The following is a 21,936-nucleotide window of genomic DNA, read 5'->3' as shown; positions in this document are numbered from 1 at the left end:
GAAACTTGGTGTGGCAGTGAGGGCAGAACCAAAAGGGTATCCGTTTCACTTCCAAACAAACATGGTGTGGAGGTTATTGAAGTGGAAGTATTGCCCAAAAGGCAGAAGTCCAAGGAGGCTGCTGTTAAGCCGAGTTTCCTGACGAGACAGATGTTGGTGGACGAGCTAAGAAGGATCGAGAACTAATCACGATTGAAAAAAGTAGCGAAGTTAGGCCTGTACTAGGAAACTATGATGCCGAGATGGAGAATAGGAGCACACGACCAAACCCAACGGCATTAAGAGTTAATGCCAATGCACATTACCAGCAAGAGGAGGAGTCACTCTACCTTGTAACTTAAAAGACTTTCTTCGAAGAAATACTGCGTGCATTCTTCCAAGCACAATACTAGATGGCAGGACCATTCTAAGCATGTGTATTTACAGCCACACATACCTCGAACATATATTTACATTACCTGAACGCTATGGCAGGTGCTCGCACGGAGGCTGAGACTGGGAGCATGCTGGATGATCAGATGGTTCTAATTGTGGATGAGGAATCTGTTAATGCGAATGATGTTTCCTACAGAGGGCAGTCTCAACTGCCATTAAACAGACATAGCCTGATACTATCGGCAAAGCTCTGATTAATCCACCCCTGGGGAAGGCTGGCAGCCTTGTGACCTGTTGGGCATCAAGGCAGTCCAGGAAGCCAGGAAAAAATCAAGATGAAAGGGCTTACCCTAAGGCCCTCATTCGGACCCTGGTGGACAGCAGTATTTTGGATAAAAGTACTGCCAACAGGCTGGCGGTACCTTTCCCCAAAATATGACATTGGCGGTTTGGCTCAAGCCAAACCACCAAAGTACTACTCTGTCCGCCAGGGCGGTAACAGCCACTGGGCTGGAGACTTCAGTCTCCAGCCAGGCGGCCGTCCCTGTCCCACCCGCGGGATTATGACCCTGTATACTGCCATGGTTTTTGTGGCTCCCTTACCGCCAAGAAAACCATGGCAGTAGGCACTATCAGTGACAGGGAATCCCTTCCCTGTCACTGATAGGGGTCTTCCCCCTCCCCCCTAACCCTGATTTCCCTCACACTCCAGACCCCCCCCCAACATACACGCACATGCATGCACCATTGAACACACGCATTCACACACATACCCACATTCACCCACGCATGCATACACCCATTCACACAAGATACACGCACACTCACAACCATACATGCACATACGCGTTTTACACGCCACACACCCGCATACACGCACCAACATACCCCCTTCCCCCCCATACACACACAACACCACCACCACCCTCCCCTGTGGGAACACCCAACTTACCTGATTGAGGGGGTTCTCCGAGAGGAGACGGGATGGGGCGCTGCTGCCAGCAGCAGCATCTGCCAACAGAACACCGCCAGGCCGTATCATGTGTCATGATACGGTCGGCGGCGGTATACTGGCGTGGTGCTGCTGCTGGGAGCAGCATCACCTTACCGCCATCCGCCGCCATGGCTGCAGCCGGAATTCCGCCATCCTTCTGGCGGAATTCCGGCTAAGGTCATAATATGGCAGATGGCTGGTAACCACAGCGACGGTATTTTGGCAGCCGTTGCCGCGGTGGTAGGCGGTCTATACCGCCATTGTTATAATGAGGGCTAAGTCTCTTTCCTCCAGTGCCTTGGAATGGCTGAGAAAAGCCTTCCTAAAAAGACGTCGCCCTAAGAGGACACCAGAGATTAATCAGTTCCTGACAATTCCCTGGAGAGGATTATCCAGCCCCAATGAGGGACCCTGAAGATGGGGAAAAATTCTGGGAAAGACCTGGAAGAAGAGTCAGGGTGACAGACCAGGCCCCAGCACACCCTGAAGGCTAGATGGCAGCCCCAAAAGACCCAGGGTGGGGGTTGGGAGTGGGGGGGGGGGGCGGCAAGTCAGGTGCCACAAAACCACCAATTAGGCTAAATCCAAACTATGGGACTGATTACAACTTTGGCAGAGGGGGTTAAAACGTCCCAAAAGTGACGGATATCCCACCTACCGTATTACATGTTCCATAGGATATAATGGACTCGTAATACGGTGGGCTGTATATCCGTCACATTTGGGACGGATTAACCCCCTCCGCCAGAGTTGTAATCAGGCCCTATATCTAGTATCCACACTCTGCTGAATGGATCCCAGCAGACAAGGTTTCCCAATATGTCAGCAGCTGGATAAGAAAGCCCCTTAACAAAGAAGTCAATTGCTGTCCCCAAGTGGAGTGTTCGAGACCGGCCTTGGCGGGTAAGGTTGCTCTAATCTAGGAAATCAATGGCAAGATGGCCCTTTTATTAAAAAGTTTGTCAAAGGGCCCAAAAAGAGTAATGTCTGATCCAGGCAGGCCTGCCAGGATATGCACCTGGATATTCTGGGCCCAGTGACTAAAATCTTGAACATGGGTCGAAGAGGCAAAAAAGACTGGTAATTTGATATTCCCGGATTCCTTTTTAGGGTGGGCCAAACGAGTGTTGTGTTTCCTGGAAAACACTCACTGTGTCCTATCCACAGACAAGCAAAACTCATTGCTAATAAATACTGATCCCAAGATAGGGAAGTTCGCCTCTATTGATGCAGGTTAGCTTGTGGATGGAGGCCTCTTTGGGGATCCATTAATTGCAACCACCTTTTAATTGCTGGACAGGGCCGAGTTATCAATGAAAATGGGATCTTAACCGACCGGTCCTAATACCAGCCTCCCAGCAGGGACACACTTCAAAATGGACGGAATGCAGCTTATCAGGAACATCTTTCTATCAAACAACTGGATGGTGAGATTGGGCCAAAAAGAGAGATACCTCATAGTCCCCATTCTTGGTCAAAGTTCCTTCAATTTGTTTGGAGAGGCAAGACTGATGAGTTAGTCTTGCTATCTTCCAGGCTCTCCTCGGCATTTCTGCTTCACTAGCAGGACAATTCTTTTAAGTAAGGGCCACCCTGAGGTGTGAGGCTTCACCAAGGTGCTTAGACCAGTGGAGGCGCTCTTAAGGTCCAGGGCACAAGGCTCATTGTGACTTAGATGACATACTGTTCATGAACAAGGACCAACCCCAACCAAGAATGGAACTGAAATTCGCTATCTTCTTGCTACAGGGGCTGGGGTTTATGATCAACAAACACAAACCTTCACAGATACTGACTGAGGTTTGTCATGGTTTCAGTGCATCAGTCTTCTGCACCAACTGCCTAGGAAACTGGTGCAGACCCAGAAAGAACTCAGGAGAACACTTGTGAGGGACCACACCTCACTGCGGTATGTGGCATGGATAGTGGGGCTACTAGTGCCCTCGATCCAAACCATCTTCCTGGGGCCACTGTATTATATGGCCTTCCAGAGGCTGAAAGCGTCACACCTCAGGATGGGCTCTACTTACAAGATTATTGTACTGCTGACAGAGATGCAAGGAAGCGGGACCATATTGCTGCCTGGAATGGCAGAGCCATCTTTGGTTCAGCTCTGGATGTGGTGATAGAGAGCCCAATGGAAGACATTTGGGTTGCGATGTGGAGACATAGCTACTGGAGGACTGTGGTCTTGACTAGAATCAAGGCTCCACATCAAATGCTTAGAACTTATAGGTGGTTCTTGTACAGTAAAGTGCATGACAAGCCTCAAAGTTTTCTGTTCAAGCTGAACAATGTATTGCCATTATGACAGATACATCAATCACTGGGGGCACCAGGTTGAAAGTCCTGGCAGACCTTGCCAAGGACTTCTAGCAGTTCTGCCTGGACAAGAGAATTTCAGTCATGATGGAACACCTCGAAAGAGCCGAGGGACTCCAGTGCCTGCATACTGGATCTCTCATTGTTCCATCTGATCATAGACAAGCAGGACCAATGTCAGAAATCTCTCTCTGCATTGAGATTAGAACAGCTACTGCCTCAGTTTTTCAGTGGGATACTGGACCCTTGGCAGATGATACAGATGTGGTACTTCAAGACTGTGGACAGACAGTGAATTATACGTTTCCCCCATTCGCCATGATCACAAAGCTTATGGACCAGGTCAGGCAAAAAAGGTGAACTTGGTGGTGGTGACACTGGTATGGAGACTGCAACCTTGGTTTGCAATTTTTCTGGAATTTTCCTTGGATTCTTCAAACCTTCTCCCAAAACTCAGAACATTCGGAGGGACGCTCATGGCAGCTTGCAACTCTTGGTACAGGGATGCAACCTCCAACTCATGGCATAGAGGATTACAGGGAATGTTGGTGTATCCCAGGCCTTTTTGAATTGGGCTTCAGACCTCATCAGGAAGGCATGGTCCAAAACAAACAGTTAAGTGAAAATGTTTGACAAACATTCTCCCCCCACCCTCCCAGCGAACCTGACCACCTAGATAATAGTGTTTTATGAACTTGTGAAAATGATGCCCATGTAGCTGCCTGGCAGGTAGCTAGGACAGGGACTCCTTGTGCCAAAGTAATGGTAGAAGCTTTGGCCCTGATAAAATGAGCATGCAGTTCTTCTGGAGGCTGCTTCTTGGCTAACACATAGCAGATCTTAATGTACAGCACAATCCACCAGGAGATGGTTCTCTTTTGCTCTTCTTTCTTTTTTTTCCTCGCACCAGTGAACCCCACAAAAGCTGTTTGTCCATCCTGTGGTTTTAAGTTTGATCAATGTAAAAACAGAGCGCTCTCTTAGGATCCATGCATTGTGGCCTCTCCTACTTCTTAGAGGGGAGAGGTGGAGCAAACAACACTGGCAGTGATGATTAAACTGACATGGAAAGGCATCACAACGTTCAGCAGAAGGAAGGCCCAAGTACGCAGAACTAGTTTGTCTGGTAAGAGTGAGGATTAACACAAAGCTCCATAACAAGCGGTGCAGAGGTAATGGCAAGGAGGTGCACGGTCTTGAAGGGAAGGAGTCGTAAAGGACAGCTGTGAAGCGGCTCAAACTGAGTGCACATCAGATAAGTCAGGACCAGATTAAGGTCCCAATGGGGCATGACAAAAGGAGAAGGGGGAAAGTGTGGCAGCCCATTAAAAATAAAAAAGAGAGAAAAAATAAATAAAATCACATCACAACCTGTGACTTAAACAGTGTAGGCTACTCTGGCAACCTTAAGATAGCTGAAAGGGCTGAAGGAGAACACTTAACTGTGCCCAAAGCAAAGACTTGTCGGGCAAGTGTCAAAACAAATAACATAACACCTGATAACCTGACCTGGAGGGGTTCAATCAGGAGTGTTCCGCACCAAGTCAGAAACTTGTGCCAGGATCATAGCCCAAATATCCTGGACTCTTCTTCATGTGAAAGGTGCAAAACTGAACTGTGTCCAGAATGGGTCTGATGAAGTAGGGCATGTGGAGGGAGTTAAGTGTGCCTTTAGCATGTTGATAAGGAACCCACACAATGTTAAGAACTTTGCCATAGTCTGGAGGTGGGTGACGACTATCTGGGGTGAGCATGCCTTCAACAGCCAGGGGTCGAGATAAAAGACGACTAGGACTCCTGACCTCCAAAGATGTGCTGGTAAGGCCAAAGGGGAGCAAAGTGAATAGAAAAACTCTTGGCCTCCCTTGAGCTGCACAGTAATGCCTGAGGGCTTGCTCAACGGGCAAGTGAAAATAAGCATACTGTAGGTCAAGTGCTACCACCCAGGGTCGAGGACAGACCAGATCTGGGCCAGAATGAGCATCCTGAACTTGTCATTTTTCAGAAAGACATGAGGGCAAAAGTCTAATATGGAACGGAAGACCCTGTCCTTAATCAGCACCAAGAAGTAGTGGGAATGGCAACCATGACCGATCTCTGGTGCCTGGACCTTTTCGATGTCTCCGTTGGGCAAAAGAGCCAGCACTGCCCACAGCAAGAGGGACAGATGGTCTCCCCTACCTATTCAAAGGTTGGTGGTAGATGCTGTGAGGTTTTGAGTAATGGTAAAGCGTAACCCTTCTGAACAATTTGCACGTCTCTACTGCTCAAAGCCATCAACTGCTACACTGGCAAAAAGTGTCATATTTGACAAGTTTACTTTATTTCCAAGCAGTCATCAGCCACCAAACTGCATGTACATAAGACTTTTCTGGACATCTCCGAAAAGCCAGTGGATTGTATCCATGCATGCCAGCAAAAGGTCACATTAGTGTCAAATGGCTAAACATGGAGTTAGTAGTATAGATTTGGCAGCAGATGGTTAAGTTTGCTGCTTCACAACCACCCTGCATGGCCTGAGAAATAATGGCCCAGACTTCTTCTGGTACCTTGGGCAACATTTGGGCTATGAGTCCCACTTAAAGTGAGAATAACAGCATAGCAGGCAACTAGCTTTCATGCAACTAAGAGCCAAACTTGCAGAGGAGAACATTTCTCTATCTTCTTTGATTCCACGTCAAATGGAGTAGTGCCAAAACATTTTGAGTTCACCCTGCAAGCCTTTATCACAAGGCTTTCAGGAGTAGGGTGCTAAGTGAGGGAGACAGGATCGCTTGGAGCAGGGCAAAGGAGTCTGGCAATGCACCAGTGGGCCTGGGCACGGTTTGGCCAAGATACCCAAGAACTTCATTAAATGAAAGCAGGGGCTCAGAACTCAGCTGGCCAGGCTACAACACCTCGGTCAGAACACAGGATTTAATCTCCTGAGGGGGAAGTTGAAGATCAAGAAACTGCAACGCCCTCTGCTTAACGATACAGAAGGGGGCACTTTTCTGTGGCTGTGTGTGTGTTTGGGGGAGGTGGAGGAGGGGGGTAGGTGGTGAACCTAGGTCACTGTCTGGGGAGGTATCCAAACCAGTGGCACCCTGGAGATCCACCTACCAGTTTTTCTCTAAGTAGACTCGGACCCCCTGACCTCACGTACTGCAACCACCATCATCACTTTCATGAGCACCCAAGGGCACTGCTAAGGCTAAAGGGGAGCAAAGTGAACAGAAAAAAGCTCTTGGCCTACCTCGAACTGCAGGTAATGCCGGAGGGCCTGCAGGATGGGGCTGTGAAAATAAGTCATGCAGGACAGGCACCACCATCCTGGATCAAGGAAAGACAAGACCAGGGCCAAGATGAGCATCTTGAACTTGTCCTTATTCAGCAAGACCCTGAGAGGGCAAAAGTCCAATATGGGAAGGAGGCCCTTGTCCTTTGACACCATGAGAAGTAGTAGCAATAATAACCATAACTAAATTCTGGTGGCTGGTGAAATCCAAGCTATGGTCTGTGGAGATATCCAAACCAATGGCATCCTGGAGATCCTCATACCAGTTTCCTTTCAAGTACAGATGGATAATCTCATCACCAGCATCATATCCATCCCACTGTCCTTGCCAAAAAGTTAATGAAGAACCTGAGCCCTACTGGGAGGAGGAGGCAGTGTTTCTTAGTCAGAAGGGTGGTTAAATGGTTGCAATTCAGATAGAGGACTGCTTTGCGTCGTCCGAACAGTGCTGTCTCTGACAGCACTATTGGTTAGCCATCGCCATCCAGAGTTGATAGCGCTGGTGGATCGCATTCCGGCAAGGGTTGTGGCATTGAGGAGAGAACCAGTACTAAAAAGGGTCCAGAGCTCTGAGCGAATCAAGATGATCCAACTGGCACGGAGGGCGAACGAGCCGATGGAAGCCAGATGGGAGGCCTCTCTGCTCCTTGTGGCCTGTAGGTATGCTAGAGGGGGCCAGTTATGTGCCAAAAAGGCACAGCATTGCAGTGCAGAATTCCTTGATGTGCTGTGGTGTCAACGACAGGCCTGAAAATTCCAGCTTCCACAGAACGAGGGTTGGAATGGACTCCAAAGGAGACCAATTTCGAGAGTGCAACCTATAGCGACAATGACACCATTGCTCCTTCTCTGGGGACCAAAGGCAGCGGGACAGGGTGATATCCCACGTGGACTTCTTGTGCTTCTTTATGGATTAACCTGAGGATTTAGAGCAAGAAGAAGACAAGTCATGAGAAAGAGCCCGAGAGCAAGATCAGGACCTAATTTTAGATTCTGACCAATCCCAGCATGGGGTCGTGCGGTACTTCACAACGAAAGGCTTAGCTTCCTGAACTCTAATGGCCTTGGGGTGCATCAAGGTGCAATCACTGCAGGCTTTAAAGTCATGATCCGACCCTAGGCACCCAGGGAAACCACATGTTGGTCAGTCAGACATTTGTTTATGACATTCCTCACATGGTTTAAACGTGATAAAATAAATTTCTTGCACACTGAAGAAATTATACAGATTAGAGTCTCAATAAGACAGTAGCTCCCGATCGAGAAAGGAACTGATGTCAGCGCACATGGGTGGCAACTATATAGGGACTGAACAAATCCATTGCAAAATGACGTCAACCTGCCAAAGCAACCTGCTAGCACGCAGTTACTGCTAAAAAAGTTTTTATAGATCCTGTCCGATGCCTGGGGAAAGTATTTAAAATGTGAGGAATCTGCCATTACAAGTCTCTATCGGAATACTGAACCTATTGGGTTAACACCGCTAATTTCAGGATTTATGACTGCAAAGTCTTGGATTTCATTCCTAATGCATCCGCCATTTCTCCTGAGACTGAATAACTGTCAATCAGTTGGCAATATTACTGTGCTAATGAACAAGTTACTTACCTTTGGTATCTCATTATATGGTAGAACTCAAGCTAGCTGTAGATTCCTAACCTTAGAATTTCTAGGGGTAAGCTTGGAATCTGGACCTTTTGCTCAGCAATACCCTTGCGTGCGCCATCAGGTTGTGTCGCTCGGGTCCGCGTGGCGTTGTTGGAGCAGTCTGCGACATCACGATCGACTATAAAGGCACCACTCAGGCGTTTATACGTCAATTACTTTCCCACTAACTTCCACACCAGAAGCGCAGAGCCATGGAAAGAACTAAGAGCTTCTTGGTGCAAAAACATTGGGCCCTGAAAGGGATAATCTCTGACCCCATTAGAGGTGCATGCAGCAGAGTGGGGAGGCATGGTGGTTGTACGGAATTTGCAGCTCGGTAGAGTCTCTACCAGATAATGCGTTACCGAAGGTAAGTAACTTGTTCATCTAGTAGAGACTTCTAGCTGCATATTACTTACCTTAGAATAGATGCCCAAGCCATAACCTCCTGGTGGTGGACTGCAAACAGATCTTCACATTAAAAAGTCCTGCAGCACCGAACGGGCAAAGTGCCGTCTCTACAGACCTGATTCTCCAGGCAGTAGTTTCTTGCAAGAGCAATGATGCCCATGTTGCTGCCTGACAGATATCCAGGACTGTAACACCTCGTGCTAGCGCAGTAGTAACAGCCTTGTCCCTGGTGGAATGAGCCCTCAGGAGGCTGCTTCTTGGCCATTCCGTAGCAGATCTTAATGCAGAGAATGACCCAACGCAAAATGGTACAGAGTTCTTTTGTGCAGTCAAGGTAGAACGACAACACTCTTTTTGGGTCCAGCTGAAGGAGTCTCTCCTCTTCTTTAGAGAGACGCGGTGGAGCAAAGAAGGTGGGCATGGTGGTGTTTTGACCCAGGTGAAATGGGGTCACCACTCTAGGGAGGAAAGAGACGAGTTCTGTGTACCACCTTGTCTGGTGGTGACATGGTGAGATACGGCTGCTCAGATGAGAGAGCCTGCATCTCACTCACCATCCTGGCAGATGTTATTGCCACTAGGAAGGCTGTCTTGATCGTGAACAGCCGGAGGGAACAGTTGTGTAAAGGATCAAAGAGAGCACACATGAGAACGAGACATAGCAATGGGTGTAGGGGGAAACATATGTACAAGCCCTTTGATAAATCTATGTACAATAGGTGAGTTGAATAATGAAGGCTGATCAGGCAGCCAAAGGATCGCCAATAAGGTGGAAAGATACCTTTGAGAGTGCCCAAGGCAGAACCCTGCTAGGCAGGGGATAAGATAAAGAGAAGAGGATCAATATCTCTCTAGAATAATTTACATTTCCAATGGCAGGCGTACACCGTCTTAGTGAAGGGACGCCTGGCTGCTAGAATAACTTTACAGACTTCGGGAGGAAGGTTGAAGGCTGTTAACTGTCGCTCAATCTACACGCATGAAGGAAAGAGTTCACAGGTTCAGGTGGAGAACCTTTCCCTGCTGCTACAACAGAAGATTTTCCCGAAGGGACAGCCTGATCGGAGGATCGATGCTCATTTTCAGAAGCTTGGGATACCAGACTCTCCGTGCCCAGTCCGGAGCCATCAGGGCTACTTGGGCCCGGTCGTTCTTTATCTTCTTGAGAACTGTGGGGCATAAGTGGTATAGGCAGAAAGGCGTAAAAGAAGCCTGAACTCCACTCACTATGAAAAGCATCGCTGAGAGTGCCACCTTGGAAAACTCCAATGTGCAATACTGCGGACATTGCAAATTCTTTGCAGAGGCAAACAAATCTAACCCAGGCTCTCCCCACTGCTGAAAGAGTCATTGTGCCTCCTCTGGGTGGAGACACCACTCGTGATCTGCTAGGCATCGACGGCTGAGTTCAACTACCCTGGCATTCAGACAACCTGCCAGGCGTTGAACCACCAGGGTTATGCCCTGCTGTTCCAGCCATGTCCAGAGAGAAAAGGTCCACAACCCCACACTGCCTTGCTTTTTGCAGTACCATATTGCGGAGGTGTTATCAATGAACACCTGCATCCTCTTCCCTTTTACAACAGGAAGAAATGCTTTCAGTGCGAGTTGGATTGCCCGGAGCTCCAGGAAGTTGATATGGAGTCCAGATTCCACCAGAGGCCTCTGATCGCCACCTCTCTGTCACTACTGTAAACTGTGGTTGGAGAAGGGAGAGGAGTCTTCCTCTGACCCAAATGAAGTTCATCAACCAACACTGCAGATCTTTTGCAATTCCCTCCAAGATCAGAACTCTGTTCCGTCCCTCTGTTCTGTCCCACAACCTCAGAGTCTGTCTCACCAAAATCCAGGATAGAGGCCGAAACATCAGAATCATTACCCGAATATCCTGGACTAGCAGCTCGGGAGGAGAAACATGAAAATGCACTGTGTCCAGAACAGCTCAGTTGAAAGGGAGCGTCTGAGAGGGAGTCAGGTGTGACTATGGCATGCTTATAGTGAATCCCACCAAGTGAAGGAGATTCGCCATAGCCTGAAGGTGGGTGACAAGAGCCTTGGGCATAGAAGCCATCAACAGCCAGTCGTCGAGGTAGGGGAAAGACTGAAACCCCTAACCTGTGCAGAGGAGCTGCAAGCACTGCCATCACTTTGGGGAACACCCGAGGGGCACTGGTGAGACTGAAGGGGAGCACTGTAAACTGAAAGTGCTCATGGCCCACTTTGAACCGCAAGTAACGCCTGTGTGCAGGCAGGCTGGGAATGTGAAAACACTACCAACCAGTCTCTGTGGTCCAGGGCAGACAAGACCTGAGCCAGAGTGAGCATTTTGAATGTCTCCTTTTTGAAGAAGAGATTGACGTCCCACAAATATAGAGTAGGGCGAAGACCCTTGTTCTTTTTGGGTATCAGAAAGTAGCAGGAATAACCACCAATGCCTCCTTTGGACATCGTGACCCTTTCTATGGCTCCCTGGTCCAAGAGAGCCGTAACTTCCTTGCAGAGAAAGATTAAATAATCCTCCATCAGTCGTTCTTTTAACTGAGGCATAGAGGGAGGGAAAGCCTGGAAAGGGACGGAATAGCCCTTCTGCATGATCTGCAAGACCCATTTGTCCGATGTTATGGACCGCCAGTGAGGGAGATGAAATTGAATCCTCCCTCCAACTGGTCTCTTATGGTCTTGCAGAATCACACTAGGAGTTGGGTGCTGTGGTGGAGGGGGGCTGGGTGGTGGACCACTTCTGGAAAGACACTCTGAGTCTGAAGGTACCACAACCTCGTCCCCGCACAGAATGCTGACCTGACGGAGGCCGGTGGCTGCTGTTATGGCGTGGTACCCCACTCCTTCCAAAGCCTCAAAGGGGCGAAAGAGACTGTTAGCGAGGGGTGGCCGAGAGGCCCAAGGACTTGGCCATAGCCCAGGAGCCCTTGAAGCGCTAAAGTGCTGAGTATGCCTTTTCACCACATAGGAGGGACCAATTGAAGGGCATGTCCATAAGGTTTTGCCTGCACAGCCCCCGAAAAGCCAGATGTACAAAGTCAGGCGTAGCGGCAAAGGGCCACCATCGGCAAAATCACTGTACCCAGCGAGTCAGTGGTGTCCAACCCACACCTAATAGTAAATTTGCCTGCATCCCTCCCATCGTTGACGGCTTGTGAGAGAGTGTCCCGCACATCCTTCAGGACCTGGGGCAGGACCTGTTCCACCGTATCCCATAAAGTATGGGAAAAACAGCCCAATAGGCATGAGGTGTTTACAGAGCTCAATGCCAGGCTGGAGGGAGAAAACATCTTCCCAAGCTGGTCCAGCCTCTTGGATTCCCTATTTGGGGCAGTGCAAGGGAAGGCACCATAGGAAGTGGAAGCTTGGACTACCAAGCTATCTGGGGTGGGGTGCTGTGTCAGGAAACTAGGGTCGCTCGGAGCGGGCCTATGGCGGCGGCCGACCGTCCTATTCACAGGAGCCCCTGTGCTGGGTTTGGAACACGTCTCCAAGAAGGACGTCTGTAAGAGCCTCACTGAAGCGCAACATCGGCTCTGATGTTGTCACCCCCAGCTGAAGCACTTCTGTCAGGATATTCGTCCTGACTGGCACCGTAGGCAAATCTAGGTCCAAGACATCAGCTGCCCTACGCACCACCATAGCGAAAGAAGCACCCTCCTCCGTAGCCACATTGGGAGGAGAGAGCATACCAGTATCTGGAGACGTGTCCAGTCCACTGGCCTCCCCTAGATCCTCATACCAGTCCTGTTGTAATCCACATTCTAAAGGGTCCTCAGACCCCTCCCATTCCTCTCCTGCATCTGGCTGATCTAAATAATGTTCAGACAATGATCTGGGCCGAATTGGCTCCGTCGAAGTCGCTCCCGATCATCCAGATTAAGGATGGGGCTGCCACCGGTGGGCGCCGGTGGCGGAATCGTCGACGTCGGACACGGCGCCGAAGGAGGTCGACTGTGAGAGACTGGCACCGGTCCGGATCCAGTATCGGATCCTGGGGTCCCCAACGGCACTGAGGCCGAAGGCACTGGCGTCGAATCCGAAGGGGCACCTGCTGACCCCGTGAGGCCCGAAGACCCACCCGAGGGTGCAGCCCGCTCAAAAACGAGACGCATGGCCTCGTAAAACTCCCATGGCGACGGCTCCACAGAACCGCGCCCGGAACGTCGACGTTCCCTAGATGCCTTGTCAGCTGACGGGCATGGCGAAGACGAAGTCCACTTCGACTTCTTCTTGTGCCTCTTACCTTCCGATGACCTCGAATGCGAGGAAGAGGGCTTGGGGCTCCGGGAGCAGTGCTGCGACCTCCTCCTGCTGCGGGACCGTGACCTCCGCGGAGTCGTGCCAACCGAAAACAAATGTCGGGCCGCAGGAAGCTTTAGGGATCTCTCCTCAAGGTGTTCGGCGCCATGGCCCAACAGTCAGAGCACAAGGTGGAATCGTGGTCCTTCTCCAGGCAACAAAGACAAACACGGTGCGGATCCATGGTGCGATGACACGCACCATACGGCTTGAATCCTGTCTCTCCCGAAGACATGACTTCAAACAGTCAAAAATGCGCTGACAAACCATCGAAGCAGGGTAGCTCTTTCTGGAACTGCACTTAACCGGCGCAGTAGGAAAAGAACTGATGTACGCGCGGTGAGATGGCGTCTATAGAGACAACTGTGACGTCATAGACTGCTCCAACGACGCGGACAACGCACGCGGAGCTGGTTGACGCACGTGGATCCGAACGACGCCGCCCGACGGCGTGCACGCAGGGTACTGCTCAGAATAAAACTCCGGATTCGAAGCTGACGCCAGGGAATTCTAAGGTAAGGAAGCTGCAGCTAGAAGTCTCTATCAGATATAAGTTGATATGCTGCACAGCTTGAACCCAGTCTTCCTAGATGTCATCCTTCCCACAGACCACAAAAATCTTCAAGTAAAAATTGAAAAAAGACCTGTCAAAAAAGACAGAGGGCAGCTCGATTCCGGATCTGCGCTTTAACCGTCATGGAAGTAAAACAACTGACGTACGTGCGCCTGGGTGGTGCCTTTATAGGCGACTGTGATGTCACAGACTGCTCCGACGTGACATGGATCCAAACTAAGCCACCTGACGGCGCACACAAGGGTATTGCACAACAAAAGTTCCGGATTCCAAGCTGACGCCTGGAAATTCTAAGGTAAGGAATCTGCAGCTATAAGTCTGAGATTACTCTGTCGGGAATCTGTACTATTTTATTCAAAATAAAACAGTTATTCTCACCGCACATTGAGCAGGTCTCAAATGAGATGACAACTACATCCATACAGTAAGCCGCAGGACTAAAGACCTGGAAAATAGGTAGCTGATTTGAAATAACTTTGCAACAAATGGTGCTCTAGGATGCAGAAGAGACAAGTATTCCTTCAAGTTCCAGAATGCATACATTGTGTGACTGATGGGCAATGTCCTTCAAAGAGGACACAGATAGAAATAGAAACAGTACCTCCTAATAGCATCTGTTATAATAACAATCATATTTTCACTTCTACAATAAATCATCCAGTATATAAACTGTCAAATCCACTAAAATATCAATGTTATTTTTAAAGCCTACAAAGCAAATATGCATTCTAAAATACATTTGCTATGAATTTTCCCAATGTTTCTTTGCAAACAGCTGCCATATTCTCTATAATGGTTGTTCCAAAATGTCTTTACTGATTATAGCCATTAGCCTGGCATTTATAGAGAAGAGCAATCGTGAATGGGACACAAGAGAATACTGAGCAGACAACAAAGTTAACAGCCTGCCACTGTAACACTTGAACAAGTAGTGCAGCAGTGTTTTTTTTTTTGCACAATGCTTTACATGTCTAATCTATTATACCCAATAACAGTCTAATAATGATCTTTACAAATTCAGTCTTAGGGTCTGCTTTAGAGTTTGGCGGATGAGTTAATCCAACACAATGGTAACGGATATCCTGTCCGACGAAATATAAATCACATAGGATATAATGGCATTTATATTTCAGCGGACGGGCTATCTGTCACAATTGTGACTAAATAATTTGTCCATCAACATCTAAATCAGGCCCTTAGTTTGACAGGAGAATAAAGCTTCAAAACTATTATGTTGCCAAACTTTACTGTGGAGACTGCTGTACGTGTGTGGGCTGTTGGCAGTATTGGGAGCCCATATCAAAGCCCCAAAGGGGGATAAAGTACTAGTCTGTTGGCAGAAGAAAGATGAGCCAATGGTTAGCTCGACCCTGTGATCCAAGTTTGACTTCTTCAAAAGGAGTTTGACATTTCGTTTCTTCGATTCACTAGTATCAGTGATGAGGATGAAGGTAAAAGAAGGTGCAATAACTGCAGATAAAGATTTTAGAATCCAGACTGGACACACATCTAAGCCATTAGAGGCTACGAAGTTAGAGCAGGTAGAAAAATGGGCAAACTAGATGAGCTTGATGGCCAATTTGGAAACTAAATCCGTGGTTCTAGTTAAGTAGAATTTGGGTGATAATTAGTGTATACTGTTAACTGAAGTTAACCTGGTGTGGGGTATTGAATAGGTAACATAATTAAGTTACTCTGGGTTACCCACCTCGGAATGAAGTCTAACCTTTGGAGCCAGTGTTTACCACATTGATTTCTGCATGTTTTGCATTTATGTCTTAGCATTTTATCCTGATAGATTTCCTGACGCTTTCTGGTGACATCTGTCAGGAGAAAACTGAAGAATGCGGTAATTATTGCTCGACTCACTTAGAACTGTAATTTGCGTGTAAACATACAACATTGAAACATGGTGTAAGTTTTGCAGAAGGGAGGAATACGTTATGTCAACAGAGATTTGCTTAGTTCTGTATTGTCATTAGTATGGCCTCAATCTGTTGCAGGATTTGAGTATGTGGTGTTGTATTGTAGTTACATTTACGCAGTAATTCATATCCTTAATGAGGAGCCAAAGTGCATTTATTGAGGGGTTGCGCAATATTCTATGGAATGCCATATATGAAACAGTTCACGTTTGTGGTGCAGCCTGAATGGGGAGTTTTAATGTCATGCGTCAAGAACAGAGTAATGCACTGAATAACTTTTTTTTGCTATTCCTCTGCATTAATCTGAAGATAAAATGAGTGAGAGATAGATTTCTTAAGCATTCAATTCTAAAACATGGGGAAAAGTGTGAGTGCAGTCTGGCTTACATCTGAAGTGTTTCGATATAAGGACATAGCTGAAACTGCCATGCAAATGAGTATAGAAGAGAAGTGCGAGGATAGATGTGGCTACATAAGCCAATGCCTGCCAAATATGGATGGTCTGTGTGCATATAGAACACAAGCTAAGAACCTGCACAGAGATGACAGGAACTACCCCCATGTGCTGCAAACTGAGGGACTTAGGTGGTAATAAGGGCCACAAGGTTATCTCCTCAACCTCAAACCAGCCATTTGGGAAAAGAAAGTCCTATGTCCTTTACAGGGCTCACTCACATCTACAATAAACTTTGGTTACGGCCTTTCATCCTTGTTGATATAGCCCCAAGTATTTTACATAGCCCACAATGGCCTTAATAACAAATTGCATAGCACCAACAGGGTGCAAACTCAGCCTCTGCATCAGTAAGTAACAGTACTGTGCGAAAACAATCCTCCGGTATTCTGCAATTAGGAGTTCAAACCCCATGGAATGGAACATTACTTGATAGACCCTAATTTACCAGGCGTTATTCCACATGGTATTCCCATTCCCAGGGGTCTTAACTCACAAATTTACTAACTGCTCTGAGCAGGTGGTTAAAGTGTTTTAAGACAGGGATGGAGGGAGAGGATGAGGAGGATTAAGGAAGGAGTGGATAATGTTGGCTGGTCTTTTCCCACAGTGACCAACTGCTGGATTTTCCAGGTGGTAAAATTGGGTTGGTGGTTTCCCACCCAGTAGAATATGGGTACAGGAACACTGTACCTCTTACAATTGTGCAGAAGGGAATTCCACACTCGAATATTGATCAATACAGTCTTCCAGGGCCCATGTCCTATGGGAACCATGCATGTGGTCTGATTCAGAAGAGATAGCGTGACTCCATGAGGCACGAGAAGCAAGACTTCATTACCTGAAAATGGCTACTGGGTGCCCTTAGTGCTTGAAGTGTCCAGGATTTTTTGGTAGGGCCATTCCTAATCTTTTTAAAATAACCGTTCTTTTTTGTTAAAAAACAACTGTTCCAGAACTGAAAATGCAGACCCTCTGGTGCCTTTGACTGAATGAAAAGGGCATGTGTCTCTTATGCTGACGAGTCAAGGGAGAAACAGACAGAAAAAGAAGGAACAAGCCTTCTGTACAGCTAACTGAAAGAAACGTGCATGTGTGCAATTGGTTAATCAGTAAATCTAAGGCCTGCTTTGGAGCCAGGATATAGCTTCGATAGAGTCATATGAGGTTTCGTGGCGACTAAACGTATTCTTTTTTGAGAGGTAATGTAATGGTTATCCGTTGAGTTCTGAAGTTTGGCCTTCTAAAATAAAATTATTAAAAGAGGTTTACACTAGGTGCAGTATGATTATTTATATATATATATATATATATATATATATATATATATATATACACACACACACACACACACATATACATTCACTTTCTCTTGACACTACACTAAATCTCTGCACATTTAGTGGTAGCCCTTTACTGTGTAATACAATGTTAGAATAATGACTTGCCTATTCACAATGCCTTCAGTCAGAGGCTGGGACCTCGTAGCACTTATAAAAGCACATGTCACCATTTCACAGTTAACCAACCAGGATTCAATTAATGTGTGGTGTTTTGAATATAAAGGCACTGCAAACTGGCCCGGCTAAGCATTTCTCTTTCTGTGGTACAGGAGCGTTGCCTTCATATGCATTTTAAATGCGTGGGCACTGCAAGATTCCGTCCAACTATGTTTTTTAGGCCACGTGAGAACTAGCCTCACAATGGTGCATTGTTTTCTGCAGTACCTTGAGAAGTAGCGCACCAAAGAAGTTTTAAATACTGTGGCACTATGAAAACCTGCTTAATTATAAGTCTTACATCCTTGAGTATTGTGAAAACCAGTATGGCTATGGAGTTTTCCATACTAGGGAACGGGGAGAACTGACCTCACTATATGCTTTACATACTGGGGGAGTGGGGGGAGCATAGGGAGGCCCATTCTGCTCCAAGGCATGCCCGTTGATGTAGAAATAACCGTCCTGCAAGTCCAACGCTACCATCCAATCTCCAGAGTCTTAGGCAGAAAACACCTGCGCCAAAGAGCATTCTGAATATCTCTTTCCGCAGAAAGGCATTGAGAGGACAAAAATATAAGATAGAATGAAGTCCTCTATCCTTTTTCCACACCAGAAAGTATCAGGAGTAGCAACCACAACCAACTTCTGGTGCAGGCACCCTCTCGATGGCTACTTTGGGCAAAAGAGCCTGCACTTCCTGACAGAAATAGGTGAGGTGATCCTCCATCTGCCTTTCTTGGGATAGTGGCAAAGACGGAAGTGTGCTCACAAATGGAAGTGCATAACCCTTCTGCACAAACTAAATCACCCACTTTTCAGAAGTAATTACAGACCATTGTGGCAGGTGGTGCCAGATCCAGTCACCAACAGGGTGGCTGTGGTGGATTGAGGGTGTACTAAAGAATCTTAGAGGCTGCAGTTGCAGGATGGGTGGGGGACAGAACAGCTTGCTGGGTCCTGCTCCCAAGTTCTTTATGGGATCCGCGGCCCCATCAACTAAAGGACTGGGCAGGCTGTTATACTGGCTAGCACGGCTGGTGTAGCAGGGTGCTCATGAGTGCCCCGACTACGTCCGCAGTAGGGGCGAAAGGACTGCTGCTGTGACTGAGCAGATATTGAAAGCTCAAGCGATCTGGTGGTCACAAGGCTATCTCAAAATTGCACAATCTTTGTGTCAGCTTTATCATCAAAAAGTGGGGAGCATTCGAAGGGCATAATGATCAGGGATGCCAAGACATTCACACCAAGAAGCCGGTGGACTGCAACCAGGCATGACTAAGAGTGCCACCTTCAAAACCATTGCTCTGCCTATGGAGTATTTCACTGTAAGTCAGCACCTGAAGGCAAACTTTTGCAAAGTCCCATCCATCCACAAGGGCTTGGTTGAGGATGGCATGGCCTTCCTCTGGAAGCAGCTGAGCAAACGATTCGCACAATTCATGGGAATAATAGCACAAAAGCATGCAGTGAGCACCGACCACAAGGCTACGCTGGTGGAAGAAGAAAAATCTGCTTTCCAAAGTTGTCCAGCTTCTTGGATTCTCTGTCCGGCTGAGTGGAAGGGAATGCATAGTGATTGAGATCCACACAAACAAGGCTCTCAGGCGAAGGGTGGTGGTAGAGGAAGGCGTGGTCTCCTGAAGGAGGATGACAAAGGAGTGGGCAATGATAGGGTACTTAGGTGCCCCAGTACAAAAGTTAGCAAAGAACATCGGTGAGGACTTCATTAAGGGGAGTAAGGACTCAGGCTAACCCACTCTTGGTTAAAGCACCTCAGTCAAGACACTGGTTTTAATCTCAACTGCTGGTAGCTGCAGGTCAAGGACCTGTTGGCCTGCGCATCACAGTGGTGAACGATGCACCTTCCTCCGAGGCCTGAAGGGAAAGCATGCCAGTGACTGGGAAGTATCCAAACAACATAAGCCACCCAACTCCTTGACGTCCGCCTGCATAGGACCCAACCCTTGTTCCTCAGCTTCCCATCAGGAAAGAAAGTACTACTACATGGCGGAAAGTCCAGGGCGTGGTAGTGCCAGGACGGTGCCAACTAGAAGTCCGGGATGAAGACAGACTTTAGTCGAGCAACACTAGGACAGAGCTGGGGTTGGAAGAAGGCGCCAGGGGGCCCAGCTGGCGTGAGTGGCAGACCCACTGGCTTTAACGCAGTCGTGGAACCCTGCAGCTTCATAGGGCATGTAGGCACACCACAGGGAGTGAGTAGGCCAATGACAGCATTGTATTGTTCTTATAACTGGCAGGGGTCACTCCAGCTACAGGTAACTCGAGGTAGTTCAGAGAAGGCCCTGTCGCCGGCCCTGCAGATGGAGTGGTAGAGCAGGGCCTAGAAGCATGTCGTTTGGACGGGGAAACAGAAGAGCGCTTCAGCTTCCTTTTCTTGTGCTTCTCTGACCTACCCCCAACTTGGAGGAAGAAGTCTTAGAGTGCTAAGATAATCATATTGGGAAGCTCTGAGAAAGGCCTGAGCCCTGACTCAGGAATGAGACCGAGAACGGTGTGGAGCCTTCTTCAGCTGTGCTGACAGGAGCTTCATCGCCTACTTGAGAATTGCCTTGGGATGCATCCACTTACACTCTGCACAGGCCTTGGAGTCGTGACTTGACCGCAAGCACTATAGACACCCAAGATGGGATCAGAGACAGATATCTCCCTGTGACATTCCCTGTAAGGTTTAAACCCTGAAGTTTTCTTAGGGGACATGTCCTTAGCACACTAGCAGCACTTGTTCAACAATAGTCGACAAAACAGTTGAAAGAAATGGTGCCAGCGCTCCAGGGTGGCGCTTATATAGGTACTGCGGCATGACTTCTGAAGCAGACCTCGCCACCACAGAGACAAACAGTACCACCTACTGGAGCACAGAGTACTGCTAAAGATTTTCTGGATCCAGTCTGACGCCTCTGGAATATTCTAAGGTAAAGAATATGTGGTTAAAAGTCTCTATCATAAAGAGGGAGTTATTTCACAAATGGACCACCCATCTGACTCAGTCTGAAAAGACCTACTGTAACACCAGAAATCCTATCATCTTCAGAACTATCTTCAATTTCACAGTATCATTACATTATCTTTAGTGGAGACACAGAAAGAGAGACTGAAGGCACAGAGATAAGTTCATTTAACCTTTACATTTCATTTTGATACCTGCTATAACACCATATGTCAATGTTTGCCACAACACTAAAAAAAATCAAGTCCTGATCTCACACTGATGAATCCTACAAGTTAATGTAAAGGCATGATGTGGAACTGGCAAAGAAACAGTTTATGACTCAAAACAAGTACACTAAACTACAATGCTTCTCCTATGAAATCAAGGTAAGATTCCACTCCCTGCAAGTCATACATGTTTTGATAGACAGCCTTTCTATTGCTGTCATTCTTTCATTGTATTAATTTTTTCACAGCATTTAGGTACTGGGGAGATAAGACACTTGCCCAGAAAACTTACATGGCACTGTAGTTCCAAATCGCAAGGGAAAAAGGACGATAAGTCGGTTTTTCAAGCTTCTTCGACCAACTCCTTGGGCACCTATTAATACAAGAGTTTTTCTCTGGAAAGGAGGCATTCGAGCTACTTCTTCATATATTTGAATTTCATGGCGGTCGAACTCTGAAAAAAATGATGCACATATTGTTTGTATTTAAATAAGTATCACACATGCCCAGCCTCTACCATTCAAAACAGTGGTTTGGAAAATGGTTTTACTGTCACATGCTCGAATCAAGATAGATGCAACCCGGGGAATAACCACTTTTTGTGACAACTTAAGTGCAAAGGAAATCATGAACTGTCTTTGCGACATCAGAAGCTGAACTCATGAATGATACTTCTACAATATGAACAAAAAAGTCAGAGTTTAAGGAATCAATGACTTGTAGAATTGCCAATGTTTTTCTTCTTCACTGCACTCTAAAATCTATTCAGCACAATGCACCAAATGGTAGTCACACTGGATGTACATCATCATGAATGAGGCAGAAAAATGAGAAGAGGTACTGTGTACAAGGTTAGATACAAGGTCAGTACTGTACCCAAATAATCCTTGAAATGTATTTGCACAACTCTCATTCATTTTAAGTTCATGCACTGCTTCCTCTCTTCTTTGGAGAATAAAAGTCATTTGGCGCACCACAG

General features: G+C 47.3%; 1 protein-coding gene across 7 annotated transcripts in view; it reads right to left on the bottom strand.

Moving 5' to 3' along the window:
* Positions 1–21,936, bottom strand: part of PALS2 (protein associated with LIN7 2, MAGUK p55 family member) — a 704,871-nt gene that overhangs the window by 89,954 nt on the left and 592,981 nt on the right. For all 7 annotated transcript variants that reach the window (XM_069211397.1, XM_069211395.1, XM_069211396.1 and 4 more), the window contains one exon: positions 21,250–21,411. In XM_069211397.1, the coding sequence (XP_069067498.1) occupies positions 21,250–21,411 (162 nt within the window). The remainder of the gene's footprint in view (positions 1–21,249; positions 21,412–21,936) is intronic.

Source organism: Pleurodeles waltl, chromosome 10 (assembly GCF_031143425.1).
Source record: "Pleurodeles waltl isolate 20211129_DDA chromosome 10, aPleWal1.hap1.20221129, whole genome shotgun sequence".
Taxonomy (NCBI): Eukaryota; Metazoa; Chordata; class Amphibia; order Caudata; family Salamandridae; genus Pleurodeles; species Pleurodeles waltl.
This window is presented reverse-complemented; position numbering and strand designations above follow the sequence as displayed.